General features: G+C 41.0%; 1 protein-coding gene across 2 annotated transcripts in view; it reads left to right on the forward strand.

Moving 5' to 3' along the window:
- RSPRY1 (ring finger and SPRY domain containing 1) overlaps positions 1 to 12,528 on the forward strand; it is a 45,290-nt gene that overhangs the window by 20,492 nt on the left and 12,270 nt on the right. For both annotated transcript variants that reach the window (XM_060132113.1, XM_060132112.1), the window contains exons 5-11: positions 647 to 773; positions 1,571 to 1,629; positions 3,523 to 3,589; positions 4,541 to 4,672; positions 5,570 to 5,685; positions 6,860 to 7,003; positions 10,116 to 10,227. In XM_060132113.1, the coding sequence (XP_059988096.1) occupies positions 647 to 773; positions 1,571 to 1,629; positions 3,523 to 3,589; positions 4,541 to 4,672; positions 5,570 to 5,685; positions 6,860 to 7,003; positions 10,116 to 10,227 (757 nt within the window). The remainder of the gene's footprint in view (positions 1 to 646; positions 774 to 1,570; positions 1,630 to 3,522; positions 3,590 to 4,540; positions 4,673 to 5,569; positions 5,686 to 6,859; positions 7,004 to 10,115; positions 10,228 to 12,528) is intronic.

Consider the following 12,528-nt stretch of genomic DNA (forward strand, 5'->3'; position numbering starts at 1 on the left):
TTACCTTTAAAATTCTGGTGATATTTGTTCTTGATTGATAAAAAAAAATTTTGTAAGAAACTTTTTACTTTAGTATCACTAGGCCCTATTGTTATCAATCATACTGGCATTTGGGTGGACTTAGTCTGTTTAACGACTCGAGTATATAGCATATATTTGATACAACTGGTACATTTTGAATGAAATGGAATCTAGCAATTCATTTAAGAAAACTTTCAGGTTGATCAAATAATATTTCTCATCAATAATGGTATCCTGGGCTTCCCTGGTGGCGCAGTGGTTGAGAGTCCGCCTGCCGATGCAGGGGACACAGGTTCGTGCCCCGGTCTGGGAGGATCCCACATCCCGCGGAGCGGCTAGGCCTGTGAGCCTTGGCCGCGGAGCCTGTGTGTCCAGAGCCTGTGCTCCGCAACAGGAGAGGCCACACAGTGAGAGGCCCATGTACCGCAAAAAACAAAAATAAATAAATAAATAAAATAAAAATTAAAAAAATAATGGTATCCTGTGACTATTTTGTATCATTTTTGTATGGTCATTCTGAGTTGATTTAACACATGGTTATTGCTTTTGTGTCAAAGAATTACCTTGAGGAAAAAAAACCTAAGTAATACATTTATCAAATCCATTTGTACATTTTTGTTTTTAGGATGCACTCCAGAAATTGACTGAAATTCTCAACTTAAATGGAGAAGTAGCTTGCCAGGACTCAGGTCATCCTGCCAAACACAGGAACACATCTGCAGTCCTAGGCTGCTTGGCTGAGAAACTAGCAGGTAACTCTGGGAAGCTCCATCAAGGAAGATCTTAAGTTGTTTAACATCAAGGGGAAGATGGCACTGCAGGTCTTTGATCAAACCTGCTTTACCACAAAGACGTGTCTCTAAAAAAATAAAATAAAATTGAGCAGCAGGGTCTAACTGGAAAAAAATTACTCAAGGCCACAGAGGTAAATGCAAACTAATTTAGCTTTGAGGACTTTCAGAGGGAAATTTAAAAGAAAAAGTTTTCCTTATTTGCTTTAAAATTAAAAATAAGAGAAAAGGCTAAGCTCATATGATAAAGATTGTATGTAATATGTAATATACATATACACACACTTTATAAAGTTTAGCTAGGCAATAGAGACATATTTGGTAGGGGAGGAAGAAAAGGAACTTTAAATTGGAGCAATTCCTGAGAAGACAAGCAGATTTTTTACTTGTCTGTGAATGTTACCCATTTTACGAAAGTTAACATCAAAGTATAGGTGAATAACCCAGCTAGTTGCATCATTTATGGTGGAAGAAACAATGGATTAGAAATCAAAACATGGGTATTGGTTCAACCTCTACCATGTGCTCCCCAAGTGCCCTGGAGTAAGTCACTTCAGGAGTGTGTCTCAGGAGTGGGCTCAGTTGCTCAACTGTGAAATGGGGATAGTACTATTCCCTGCCTTAAGCAGGAGGCTTGAATAAGATAATGCACATGAGAGTACTTTGTAAAAGAGCTCTACAATTTTATTGGTATTAGTTACAAATTCAAAATAATGTAACACATTTAATTATATCCAGTGTTTGTTGTATTCATCTAGGTCCTGCAAGTATAGGTTTACTTAGCCCAGGAATACTGGAATATTTGCTACAGTGTCTGGTAAGTGAGACATCAAAGCTAGTTATTCTTAGTCATCTAGAATTGTGCATTTTTCTAAAATTGCCCACTTAGCCACTGGCACAGAGAATGGAATCAGCTATAAATTTTATTTGCAGGTGTTTCCTGAGTGTTTATCTATTCCTTCCTGTGTTTAAAAAAAAGTAAGGGCAGGATAGGAATTTATTGCAAGCAAAAACAGCTGAGTTGGTCTGGTTTTAAATTTAGTCATAAGATAGGTGCTATGATTGGCTTTTTTTGTGTGCGTCCTTAGAGTCTGCCAAATGGTAGTAGGAACCTCCGCAGTGGAAACAAAATTACACGGCATTCCAACAGGAAACTGTGAGGTCAGATTCCCAGTGTATATAAATCTCTGTTCCTCCATCCCTCCCACCATTACTGCTCTTAAAACTATTGTTGAATATTTGATATATCGTCTGTGAAGCTTGTGGTTTGCCAAGGCTGTGCTATCGGATCTCTCACACTGCTTGACTGCAGTCTTGACTGGTCTATGTTTTTTAAAGTTATTTTTCAGGCCTACTGTGCGTTGGCCTTATTTCAAAATCTGAAAGACCCTTTTTTTCAGGACCTATATGATATGTACTTAAAACACTTAACACTATGCTAAGTAAGCACTGTAGGGATACAGAAGTAGTCTAACAGTCCTTTGCCCTCAAGCAGTTTCCTGGTTAGGGGAACAAAACTACTCAGACAAGATAATTAGCCTCCATTTTATGACAGGATACGATCAAGGGCAAAATAGCTTCCTTCGGACCAAGTGCCAAGGGTTCTGAGAAGGTGGTTGGGAGGTGGGAGAAACGGGTGGAGGGGGCTGGGAGTCATGGGAGGCAGACTTCCTGATGAAGGTGGGACCTCAGCTGGGTCACACCACAGGGCTAGGATTTGTTTGTGCACACAGGAGGAAGAAATGGGTTTCTTAGCTAAGGGCACATCACCGGCAGAAGCCCAGAGCCAGAAATGGCCATGTTCCCAGCATATTACAGAGAATTATCTGATCAGAAGACAGTGTTCAGAGACAGGAGGACATAGACTTAGTAGCCAGGTGGGGAGGGCTCAGGGCCTGAAAAACCAGACAGAGGGAATGAGGATGGATGTGGCAAGAAGCAGGGTGCTAAACAGGCTTTGCAGCAGGGAAGGGCAATGGTTACATGAGCTCTGCAGAACCCAGTTGGGCACCAGAAAAGTGAGTGGAAATCATCTGTTGTTCTAGAGCTCTTTTGCAGGCACCTAGCATAGCTGTGGGGAAGGATGGCTGTGAGAAGATATGATGTTAAGCAGTTAGACCTTCCTTCAAATGTGAACACATGTGACATGAACTTAAATGTAACTGAAAGAGCTCACTTGTTGCTCTATCCCACCTACCATCAGCATTTGTAGAATTCCTTTCAGAGAACAGGTTGAAAATGAAGCCGTAAGTTGTTAATTTCATTATTTATAAATTTGGAACTTGGTAGTGATGAATGGCTCCTTTTAGGGTTCTGAATAAAAAGCCATTTTTAGCTATATTTCTGGGCTTCTGTTTGGCTTGCTTAAAGGAATATAAGAATCAGCATGATTTTATTTAACAAAGCTTTAATATATAAATGATACTAAGTAAAATAACATAGTACATTTAATAAGATACTTTTGAAATTTCCATATCTATAAATGAACACGGTAACTTCAAGAAAATAATATAAGTTTTAAGAGACTCTATCTTGGTTTATTACTAACAATATTAGCAAATGGATAATCATGGACTTGAATGAGTAAAACTTCTCCTACTGCTCCAAAAAAAACATCTAGCACACATTGGGTAAGAAGAGGAAATTGATAACTTGCCACCTCTGCAGGGCAATGATTTTTTTTTTTTTTTTACCTTTTGTTGTCTTTCAGAAATTACAGTCCCACCCCACAGTCATGCTTTTTGCACTTATCGCACTGGAAAAGTTTGCACAGACAAGTAGGTATAGTGACTTCTTACATTAATGATCTATATCGCTTGTTAAAAATCTTATTTTTCATAGTTACTGGATGAGCTGATGCTTTTGAACCCCATCAAACATGCATACATTCTGGGGAATTCCCTGGTGGCCTGGTGGTTAGGATTCTGGGCGTTCACTGCCGTGGCCCCAGGTTCAGTCCCCGGTTGGGGAACTAAGATCCCTCAAGCCGTGTGGCACAGCCAAATAAATAGATAAGAAGCATGCATACGTTCTGATTTGTCTGGGTAAACATCTCAAAGCCAGTAAGATGTAACAGTGACAAAGGCAAGAGTTTTCTCACCTAAAGAATCAAAACTTAATGGTTCTGAAGAACCTCGGGTCAGGACAGGAATAAAGACGCAGATGTAGAGAATGGACTTGAGGACACGGGGAGGGGGAAGGGTAAGCTGGGACGAAGTGAGAGAGTGGCATGGACATATATACACTACTAAATGTAAAACAGATAGCTAGTGGGAAGCAGCCACATAACACAGGGAGATCAGCTTGATGCTTTGTGACCACCTAGAGGGGTGGGATAGGGAGGGTGGGAGGGAGACGCAAGAGGGAGGGGATATGGGGATATATGTATACGTATAGCTGATTCACTTTGTTATACAGCAGAAACTGACACACCATTGTAAAGCAATTATACTCCAATAAAGATGTTAAAAAAGAATATATATATATATATATATATATATATATATATATAAAGAATCAAAACTTGGTGACCGTGATTACCCACTTTTTATAGCTAAAAATTTAGTGATCATATTGCTACTTTCTAGAAAATAGAGCTCTTGGGCTTTGTCATTATTATAGTTTCCAGATTCTCTAATTGTCTCTCCTCACTCTTTCCCTCCATTAATCTACCCAGCAAATCATCCTACTCTTTCATGGTTAATTTAAGGTTTATGTCTTCCCAACAGGTGAAAATAAATTGACTATATCTGAATCCAGTATTAGTGACCGGCTTGTCACGTTAGAGTCCTGGGCTGATGATCCTGATTATCTGAAACGTCAAGTTGGTTTCTGTGCCCAGTGGAGCTTAGACAATCTCTGTAAGTAGGAGTTGTCCTGTATTAAAATGCCTGTTTTCATTTCCAAATCCACTTCTTAAATAGGATCACAGGTCTTTATTTTGTGACAGTGAGTGTGAGTTTTTCCATATAAGGTCCTCTACTGGTGGGTTGGCTATATTCTAGCAGTAAAGTAAAGAGTCTAGGGACTCTTCAGACTATTAGATGGAATGCTTCTAATTGCAGCACTCTCCTGTTCAAAAGCTTTTACTGGTCCCCTGTTTCCTCCTGCATCTAGGCCATTAATCAGATGCTACTGTCTAATCAACTCTTTCCAACACAAACTCTTCTCACTGTCCTACAAGCAGTTCCCAATCATTCCTACCCCTGGGCATGTTCCCCTCACTTGGAATTCCCTCTTTTCTCTTTGTCCCAACTTTGCTCTTCAAAACTCAAGTCATGTCTTACCTATACCGTGAGAGTTGCTCCCAACTTTTCTTTTTCTCCTCCAAGAGCTGCAAGAACTAAAGCTATATTACTGCTCTATCCTCACTCCCCCTCCCACAGGTAGCACTGTGCGAAAGCACAGTTGGACATGTGACCCCTCTGCTCCCACTGCAGCATTATGGAGTAGCTCAGTGCCCAGCCTGTGTAGTGCCAGTTAAAGAATAATTCTGAAAAAGTACCATTTGGATTTTGCTGCATGCAAAATAATGACTATAGGGAACAGAAATATAAACCTAGCAGTGCTGCTTTTACTAGCATTTGCTTAATTAATCTTCATATGGCAGTGTAGCAGCAAAGTTAAGGTTATAAGTCTATCAATTCTGCCATTTATGAGCACCTCCACTTCTTAACTAGAATGGCAACTAGCGATGACAGTAGCTTTTTTCTCCACAACAGCCTGCCTTAGAAATGTGCCCACTTTTTCTTTTGCAGTTTTAAAAGAAGGTAGGCAGCTGACCTATGAGAAAGTGGACTTGAATAGCATTAAGGCCATGCTAAATAGCAACGATGTCAGTGAGTACCTGAAGATCTCGCCTCATGGCTTGGAGGTAAAGCTTCCATAGATGGACCATTCTGGGGAGAAAATCTTGTCCTCATTTTCCTGCCCTGGTTCTGAACAAAAGCAATCCTTGCAAAATAGATGGAAATTTTCTACATACGCAAAGAGTCTTTAGAGGTAGAAGTGGTGGGAGAGAGCGTGTTTGGGATATTATTTATTCTTTCATATCTAACATGGTCCTATACATATAGTACATGCTATAATGTTTATTGACTGGTTTAAATATGTCTGATTTTCATCTCTGCCATTTTATGCAGTTAAAGGTACAAAGACTAGTGTTTCTAAAAGATGCCCTTCCTTTTTTTGTTGTTGTTTTTTTTTGTTGTTTTTTTTTGCGGTATGCGGGCCTCTTACTGTTGTGGCCTCTCCCGTTGCGGAGTACAGGCTCCGGACGCAGAGGCCCAGCGGCCACAGCCCACGGGCCCAGCCGCTCCGTGGCACGTGGGATCTTCCCGGACCGGGGCACGAACCCGTGTCCCCTGCATTGGCAGGCGAACTCTCAACCACTGCGCCACCAGGGAAGCCCGGCCCTTCCTTTTTTTAAATCCCTGCATAACCAATTGTATTCAGTCTAGAGCTTCACCTTCTCCCTTTATGTTGAAAATGTTGCTGATTTGGGGGTGAAGGTTAATGAAAGAGCTGCTTATATACAGGAAGGTACCGTTAGGCACTAGACATGTCAAGATTAAAGAGCCGTTGAAGAATGGCTGCAAATAGGTTCTTTGATCTTACATCTTTTTGCCAAATGCTTTATGTAGTTTTCTGCTTCAGATTATTTTTAGGTACTCCATCTAGTACACTTCAATATCCTTCTCTCCCTCATCTCCCTCCCTAACAAGTACAATGTTTATGCATTTGGAAAAGATTCTACTATAAGAGCAAAGCTCTGTAAGTACTTAAAAATGAAGCCAGTAGCCTTCACTAATTCTTACTTTGAGGTCTTCCAATCCTTTCAATATGGAACTCCCTGGAAATTAAACTATAAAATAGAGTGTCCTTCCTTCGGTTTTATACTTTTTGTCACTGAGAATGCACAGGGAAGAAGACAGTAGTCCACCAGGAGCTTTAATGAGGAAGAATAGATTCTACCTTCTGAGCCGTTGGTTATCTCTGGTGGTCTTCAGGCATTGATGGTGGACTGCCATGCTCTTTGATTTTGCCAGGCTCGCTGTGATGCCTCTTCTTTTGAAAGTGTGCGCTGCACCTTTTGTGTGGATGCTGGGGTGTGGTACTACGAAGTAACAGTGGTCACTTCTGGTGTCATGCAGATCGGCTGGGCCACACGAGACAGCAAGTTTCTCAATCATGTGAGTACCTTGGAGACCTGTGTGGATGAGAGCAGCAGCAGTTTTTTTGGCGAGTGGGTGGCGGATACTCATTTTTCAGATAGTTTTGCACAATAATCGTTCCTTGGGCTGAATCACATGGTGCCAAATCCGTAACAGTGGTTTTCTAAACTGATTTAGAAATAGGAAAACACAGGTGAAATTGCCCGTCAGCTGTTTTTTTCCCCTCAAGTTTTAAGTTCATGTTAATCTTCCACCCAGAGTTTAGATGTGCTCTTTTTCCTCTTTTTTTTTTTAATTAATTAATTTATTTTGTTTTTGGCTGCATTGGGTCTTTGTTGCTGCGCGTGGGCTTTTCTCTAGTTGCAGCAGGGGGGCGCTACTCTTCGTTGGGGTGGCTCCTCTTGCTGTGGAGCACAGGCTCTAGGTGTGTGGGCTTCAGTAGTTGTGGCACACGGGCTTCAGTAGTTGTGGCGCACAGGCTTCAATAGTTGTGGCTCGCAGGCTGTAGAGCGCAGGCTCAGTAGCTGTGGTGCGCAGGCTTAGTTGCTCCACGGCATGTGGGATCTTCCCAGACCAGGGCTTGAACCCGTGTCCCCTGCACTGGCAGGCGGATTCTTGACCACTGTGCCACCAGGGAAGCCCCTCTTTTTCTTTTTAGGCTCTGCTCCAGCCCCAGCCACATGTTTGGCTCAGTTTTTATATTGGGTCCAGTGATGGTTTTTACCTTGCGTTTAAGCTTTAGGAACTTCGTAGGAATTCTGTTCCTTTCATAAAATACTAAATGTTGTCTTGACTCCTCTTACTTTTACCTTATAATTAGTAGGCACATTTGTTTTCAGTATTCAGTATTTATCTTTTGCTAGACAAAGCTGTAATTTATAAGGGAAAATTAAGTCCACTAGAGGAAGCAGAATTGGGCTGCCTCTACCTGGGTGTGAGAGGTTGGGGTTCTTCGCTTTCCTACGAATGTTAATTTCTTGTCACTTTATACCCTTCTAATGCCCAACCCAATCGGCTTTCCTCTCATAGTCATATTATAAGCTGTTTGGAATTAATCCAGTTTTGATCAGGAATATTTTGTGGACATATGATTTTTACCCTTTGAGCTGGGAAAAGTCCCTTAGATTTTTTTTTATGTTAATCTAAATAATAGCCTCCCATCCCATACAGCTAGTTTCTAAAGTGCCCTTTCAACAAGGCTGTACAGCATCCTGGAATTGTTCATGGCATTTTACTAAACTCCTTGCTGGAAAGAGACAAATTGGAGGAAGAGGGCCCAGGGAGAGGTCAGGTCTGGATTTTTGTCCAGGATGGAAAACTGGACCCCAGTCTGCCATTGCTTTGTTGGGAACCTTCCCTGATGCGGCGCCTCCTAGTCCTCTAGGCCTTAATTAAAACCTGGAAGAATGGGGCTTTTTTGTGACACCATGTAGTCAGAAGTAAGTGGGTCTGGAGAACGATGCCAGTTAGTCTTTTAGTGCCCAACTTGGGCACTAATTTAAAGAAGACAGTATCAGTTACACTGACAGCCTGCCCCAAATGATGTCCTCAAGAGGATTTTTTAGGAGTTAAAAAAAAATCTTAATTTCCAGAGCACCTTCATTTTAGAGCCTATCATCCGATTCCCACAACAGTTTTTACTGTCACAGTTTCCATTTCACAGATGAGAAAACTGAGACTAAGACTGGGACAAAAAGAAACTAGGACTAGAATTCAGTCCCCTTCCTATTCTACAATAGTTGTGTTCTTTGCATTTGAAAATTGAGAGAGTCTCAGAGAAGTCGCTAGTCTCATTTGGAAGAAAAGATTTGTCTGGGAACTAGAAGAAATGTGGAATCCTCTCGGGAGAAAGCTTCGATATAAAATGTGCCTCTCCTAATTTGGCAGCACACTACAGGTCTGAGTGTAGTATATTTGAGACTGAATGTTGCAGATTGTTTTTTTTTAGTGGCCAATGAAGCTGGATCATTTTATCTGATGGGTGAAACTAATTTCTGCCATATAGTTGCAAAAACTTTGGCTTCTCAAGTTAAGAGGCTTAACATACTATCCTCCTACCCTCCAGATTGCTTGATAGACTTAATTTCTTTCTTTAAAAAACAAAAATGAAACATTTTCCCTGATTCAAGTACTGGTTGGTGAAGTCTGATGTATCTTTCCCCAAATGTAGGATTTTAATGATGTTATTTAACTCTTTTTATTTTAATGATGTTATTTAACTCTCTTGTCATTTAACTCTTGAGTAGTCTGAATAGTGCATTCAGAAGCTAATTCAGAAGCCTCACTTTGGAGAACACTCATCCGAATTCAGTATGTTGTGGTCCAAGTAGTCAAGAAGCATCTTGGAGCCCTTTTTCCAATCTATCTCCTCACTGCATTGTCGCATAGAATAAGCAGACCATCACCAGGATCTGAGATCTTACTTGGATTCAGCCCACATTTTCAATGCCTTTCTCCACTATAATCTTTCACCATTGAGCCTTAAAGATAGCAGTTGTCTGATCTGCATGTTTCCTCTGTATTTTCTATTTTCTTCTTATAAGTGCTCAAAATAATTTCTTAAGATCCCACCTCCCCTTTTATGTTAACAATAAAATAATTGTGAAATAATTAAAAGGCAGGAACTAATAAAAGAAGCTGCCAAGGACCTGTGTGATGTTCAGATATCTCAGAATACCTGTTAGCTGATTACCCACTATAACCTTCTGTTGTCTCCAGTTTTGAAATCTCTGAGCATGTGGGTGTTTTGAAGTGTACTACATGAAAGAAAGGTGTTTGCCCACACCAGCCTTGGAATCAGAAAATTCCAGGGTCCAAACTTGACTTTTTTAGTAACATGTCCTTGGGCAAGCTGGTTGACTTCTCTGAGCCTTATTTCCTCTTAAGATGGAATATAATACCACCAGCCTTAAGGTGGTTCATGAGAATTAAATGAACTAACAGATGTGAAACTTGGGAAAAATTTGTTGGTGAAGTCACACTCTATTCTGACTCTATGTCAGAATTTTGGTATCTTCCAAGAACTGTAGCCTCTCTCCCTTCATCCAAAAAGCTTAGAATTCTAGCCACCAGGTTAATGGAACACAGCAGGCAGAACCTTGCTAATCTTCTGGGCCCTCTCTCCCTCCAGGAAGGCTACGGCATTGGGGACGATGAATACTCCTGTGCATACGATGGCTGCAGGCAGCTGATTTGGTACAACGCCAGAAGTAAGCCTCACCAACACCCCTGCTGGAAAGAAGGTATTCATTCCTCTTCATCATGAATTTATTAATTAGGTTAAGACATCTGGTTATGATGAGGCATTTATTATGTTAGGCTTTAAAATCTTTTAATGGAAAAAGAGTAAATGTGAAAAGGGATATTAGCTTTTGTATCCCCTACCATAGATGTGAACCGTACTCCTGATATTCACCTCTGATGGAGCCCTTCCTTTAGCAAAACATTTCAGACTATAAAATTCTTAATTTAGTGGGGAAATGATCATTTTAAGATTAATATGAATTCTAGTTTCCTCTCTGGGTATATGTCTTAAATCAAAGCAGCCGTGGAGATATTGAGGACACTGAAATTGTAATGCCAATAAAATAAGGTTATTTTCAGAGAATTGGCACTATTCAGTGGACACATTCCGGGGCTCTCTAGGGCAGCTTTTAAAGATGACTTGAGTACTGTTAGCCTCAAACACTTCTGCCCAGCCTCATTTCTCCAGACATCAGGCTCAGGATGCTGCAGGGCCAGGACTCTCAATCAAGGCTCTAGGATTTTAGCAAGAATATATCTTATCAACAGCATGATCTTTTTTGCCCAATTCAGTTTTTTTTCCCAACTGCTTTGCAATATTAAATGCCCTAGACCCATGAAAACATTTATTAATGAAAGATTCAAACAGCATAGTTAGAGCCACAGTTGATTTGTTAAACACTTATACCAAAAAATTTAAGGTGAGTGTTTACCCCCAACTAAATACAGTGAAAACAGGGCTTCCCTGCTTCAGCACCACTGCACCAGAGGGTAGTATTCTCAAGGGGCCTCCTGGTGCACTGCCTTGTTCTGAAGATATAGAGTCATATGGTAGGGGATGGAACCTCCGGAAAAATTTTATTCCCAGCATTGGAGCTAGATGGGGGATATAGCCCAGCTTCTTCTCCAAGCTGCCCTCTCTCTGTTTCCTGCCACAATCAGCATTATAGATGTAAACTGAATTTTCAGGCATGCTAAGAGAGCAGGAATTTGACCCTTGCTGTGAGGGGACAGCTTCTCAATTAACTAATAGTGTGGAAAGGAAAAAACCTGCAAAGCCCACATAAACCCTCATTTTAAGGGTTTGCAGGTTAAAGGAACATAACACTTCTTCATTTTTTTAAAAAATACTTTTCTGATATTTTTTTGTTATCGTTATAAATTTATTTATTTTTGTCTGTGTTGGGTCTTCGTTGCTGCGCACAGGCTTTCTCTAGTTGCGGTGAGCGGGGGCTACTCTTCATTGCAGTGCGCGCAGCCTTCTCATTGTGGTGGCTCCTCTTGTTGCGGAGCACGGGCTCTAAGCACATGGGCTTCAGTAGTTGTGGCACGTGGGCTCAGTAGTTGTGGCTTGCGGGCTCTAGACCGCAGACTCAGTAGTTTGTGGCACACTGGTTTAGTTGCTCTGCAGCATGTGGGATCTTCCCTGACCAGAGATCGAACCCATGTCCCCTGCATTGGCAGGCGGATTCTTAACCACTGCGCCACTAGGGAAGTCCCAACACTTCTTCATTTAACAAAGCATTAAGATAGAGGTACTGTCTGCAAAGACTGTCTTGTTTGTTTTTTAAATGATTTTTTAAAAGATTTCTTAAGGGCTTCCCTGGTGGCGCAGTGGTTGAGAGTCCGCCTGCCGATGCAGGGGACATGGGTTCGTGCCCCGGTCCGGGAGGATCCCACATGCCGCAGAGCGGCTGGGCCCGTGAGTCATGGCTGCTGAGCCTGCGGCGTCCGGAGCCTGTGCTCCGCAACGGGAGAGGCCACGACAGTGAGAGGCCCGCGTACCGCAAAAAAAAAAAAAAAAAAGATTTCTTAAGTTTATTATAAAATTTGGAAAATAGGGGTAAAAAGCAAATGAAACCAAAATCTCATGTAATTCCTCCATCCAGAGATTTCTTTAAAACACAATCTGGTGTGTATATATAGATATGTATTTTTTTTATTAATTTACCTTTAACATTTTTTTAAAATTTTTATTGGAGTATAGTTGATTTACAATGTTGTGTTAGTTTCAGATGTACAGCAAAGCAAATCAGTTATACATATACATATATCCACTCTTTTTTAGATTCTTTTCCCATATAGGCCATTAGAGAGTACTGAGTAGAGTTCCCTGTGCTATACAGTAGGTCCTTATTAGTTATCTATTTTATATATAGTAGTGTGTATGTGTCAATCCCAATCTCCCAATTTGTCCCTCCCCTGCCCTTACCCCCTGGTAACCATAAGTTTGTTTTCTACATCTATAACTCTATTTCTGTTTTGTAGATAAGTTCATTTGTACCCTTACTTTAGACTCC

This window comes from Lagenorhynchus albirostris, chromosome 19, assembly GCF_949774975.1.
Source record: "Lagenorhynchus albirostris chromosome 19, mLagAlb1.1, whole genome shotgun sequence".
NCBI lineage: Eukaryota > Metazoa > Chordata > Mammalia > Artiodactyla > Delphinidae > Lagenorhynchus > Lagenorhynchus albirostris.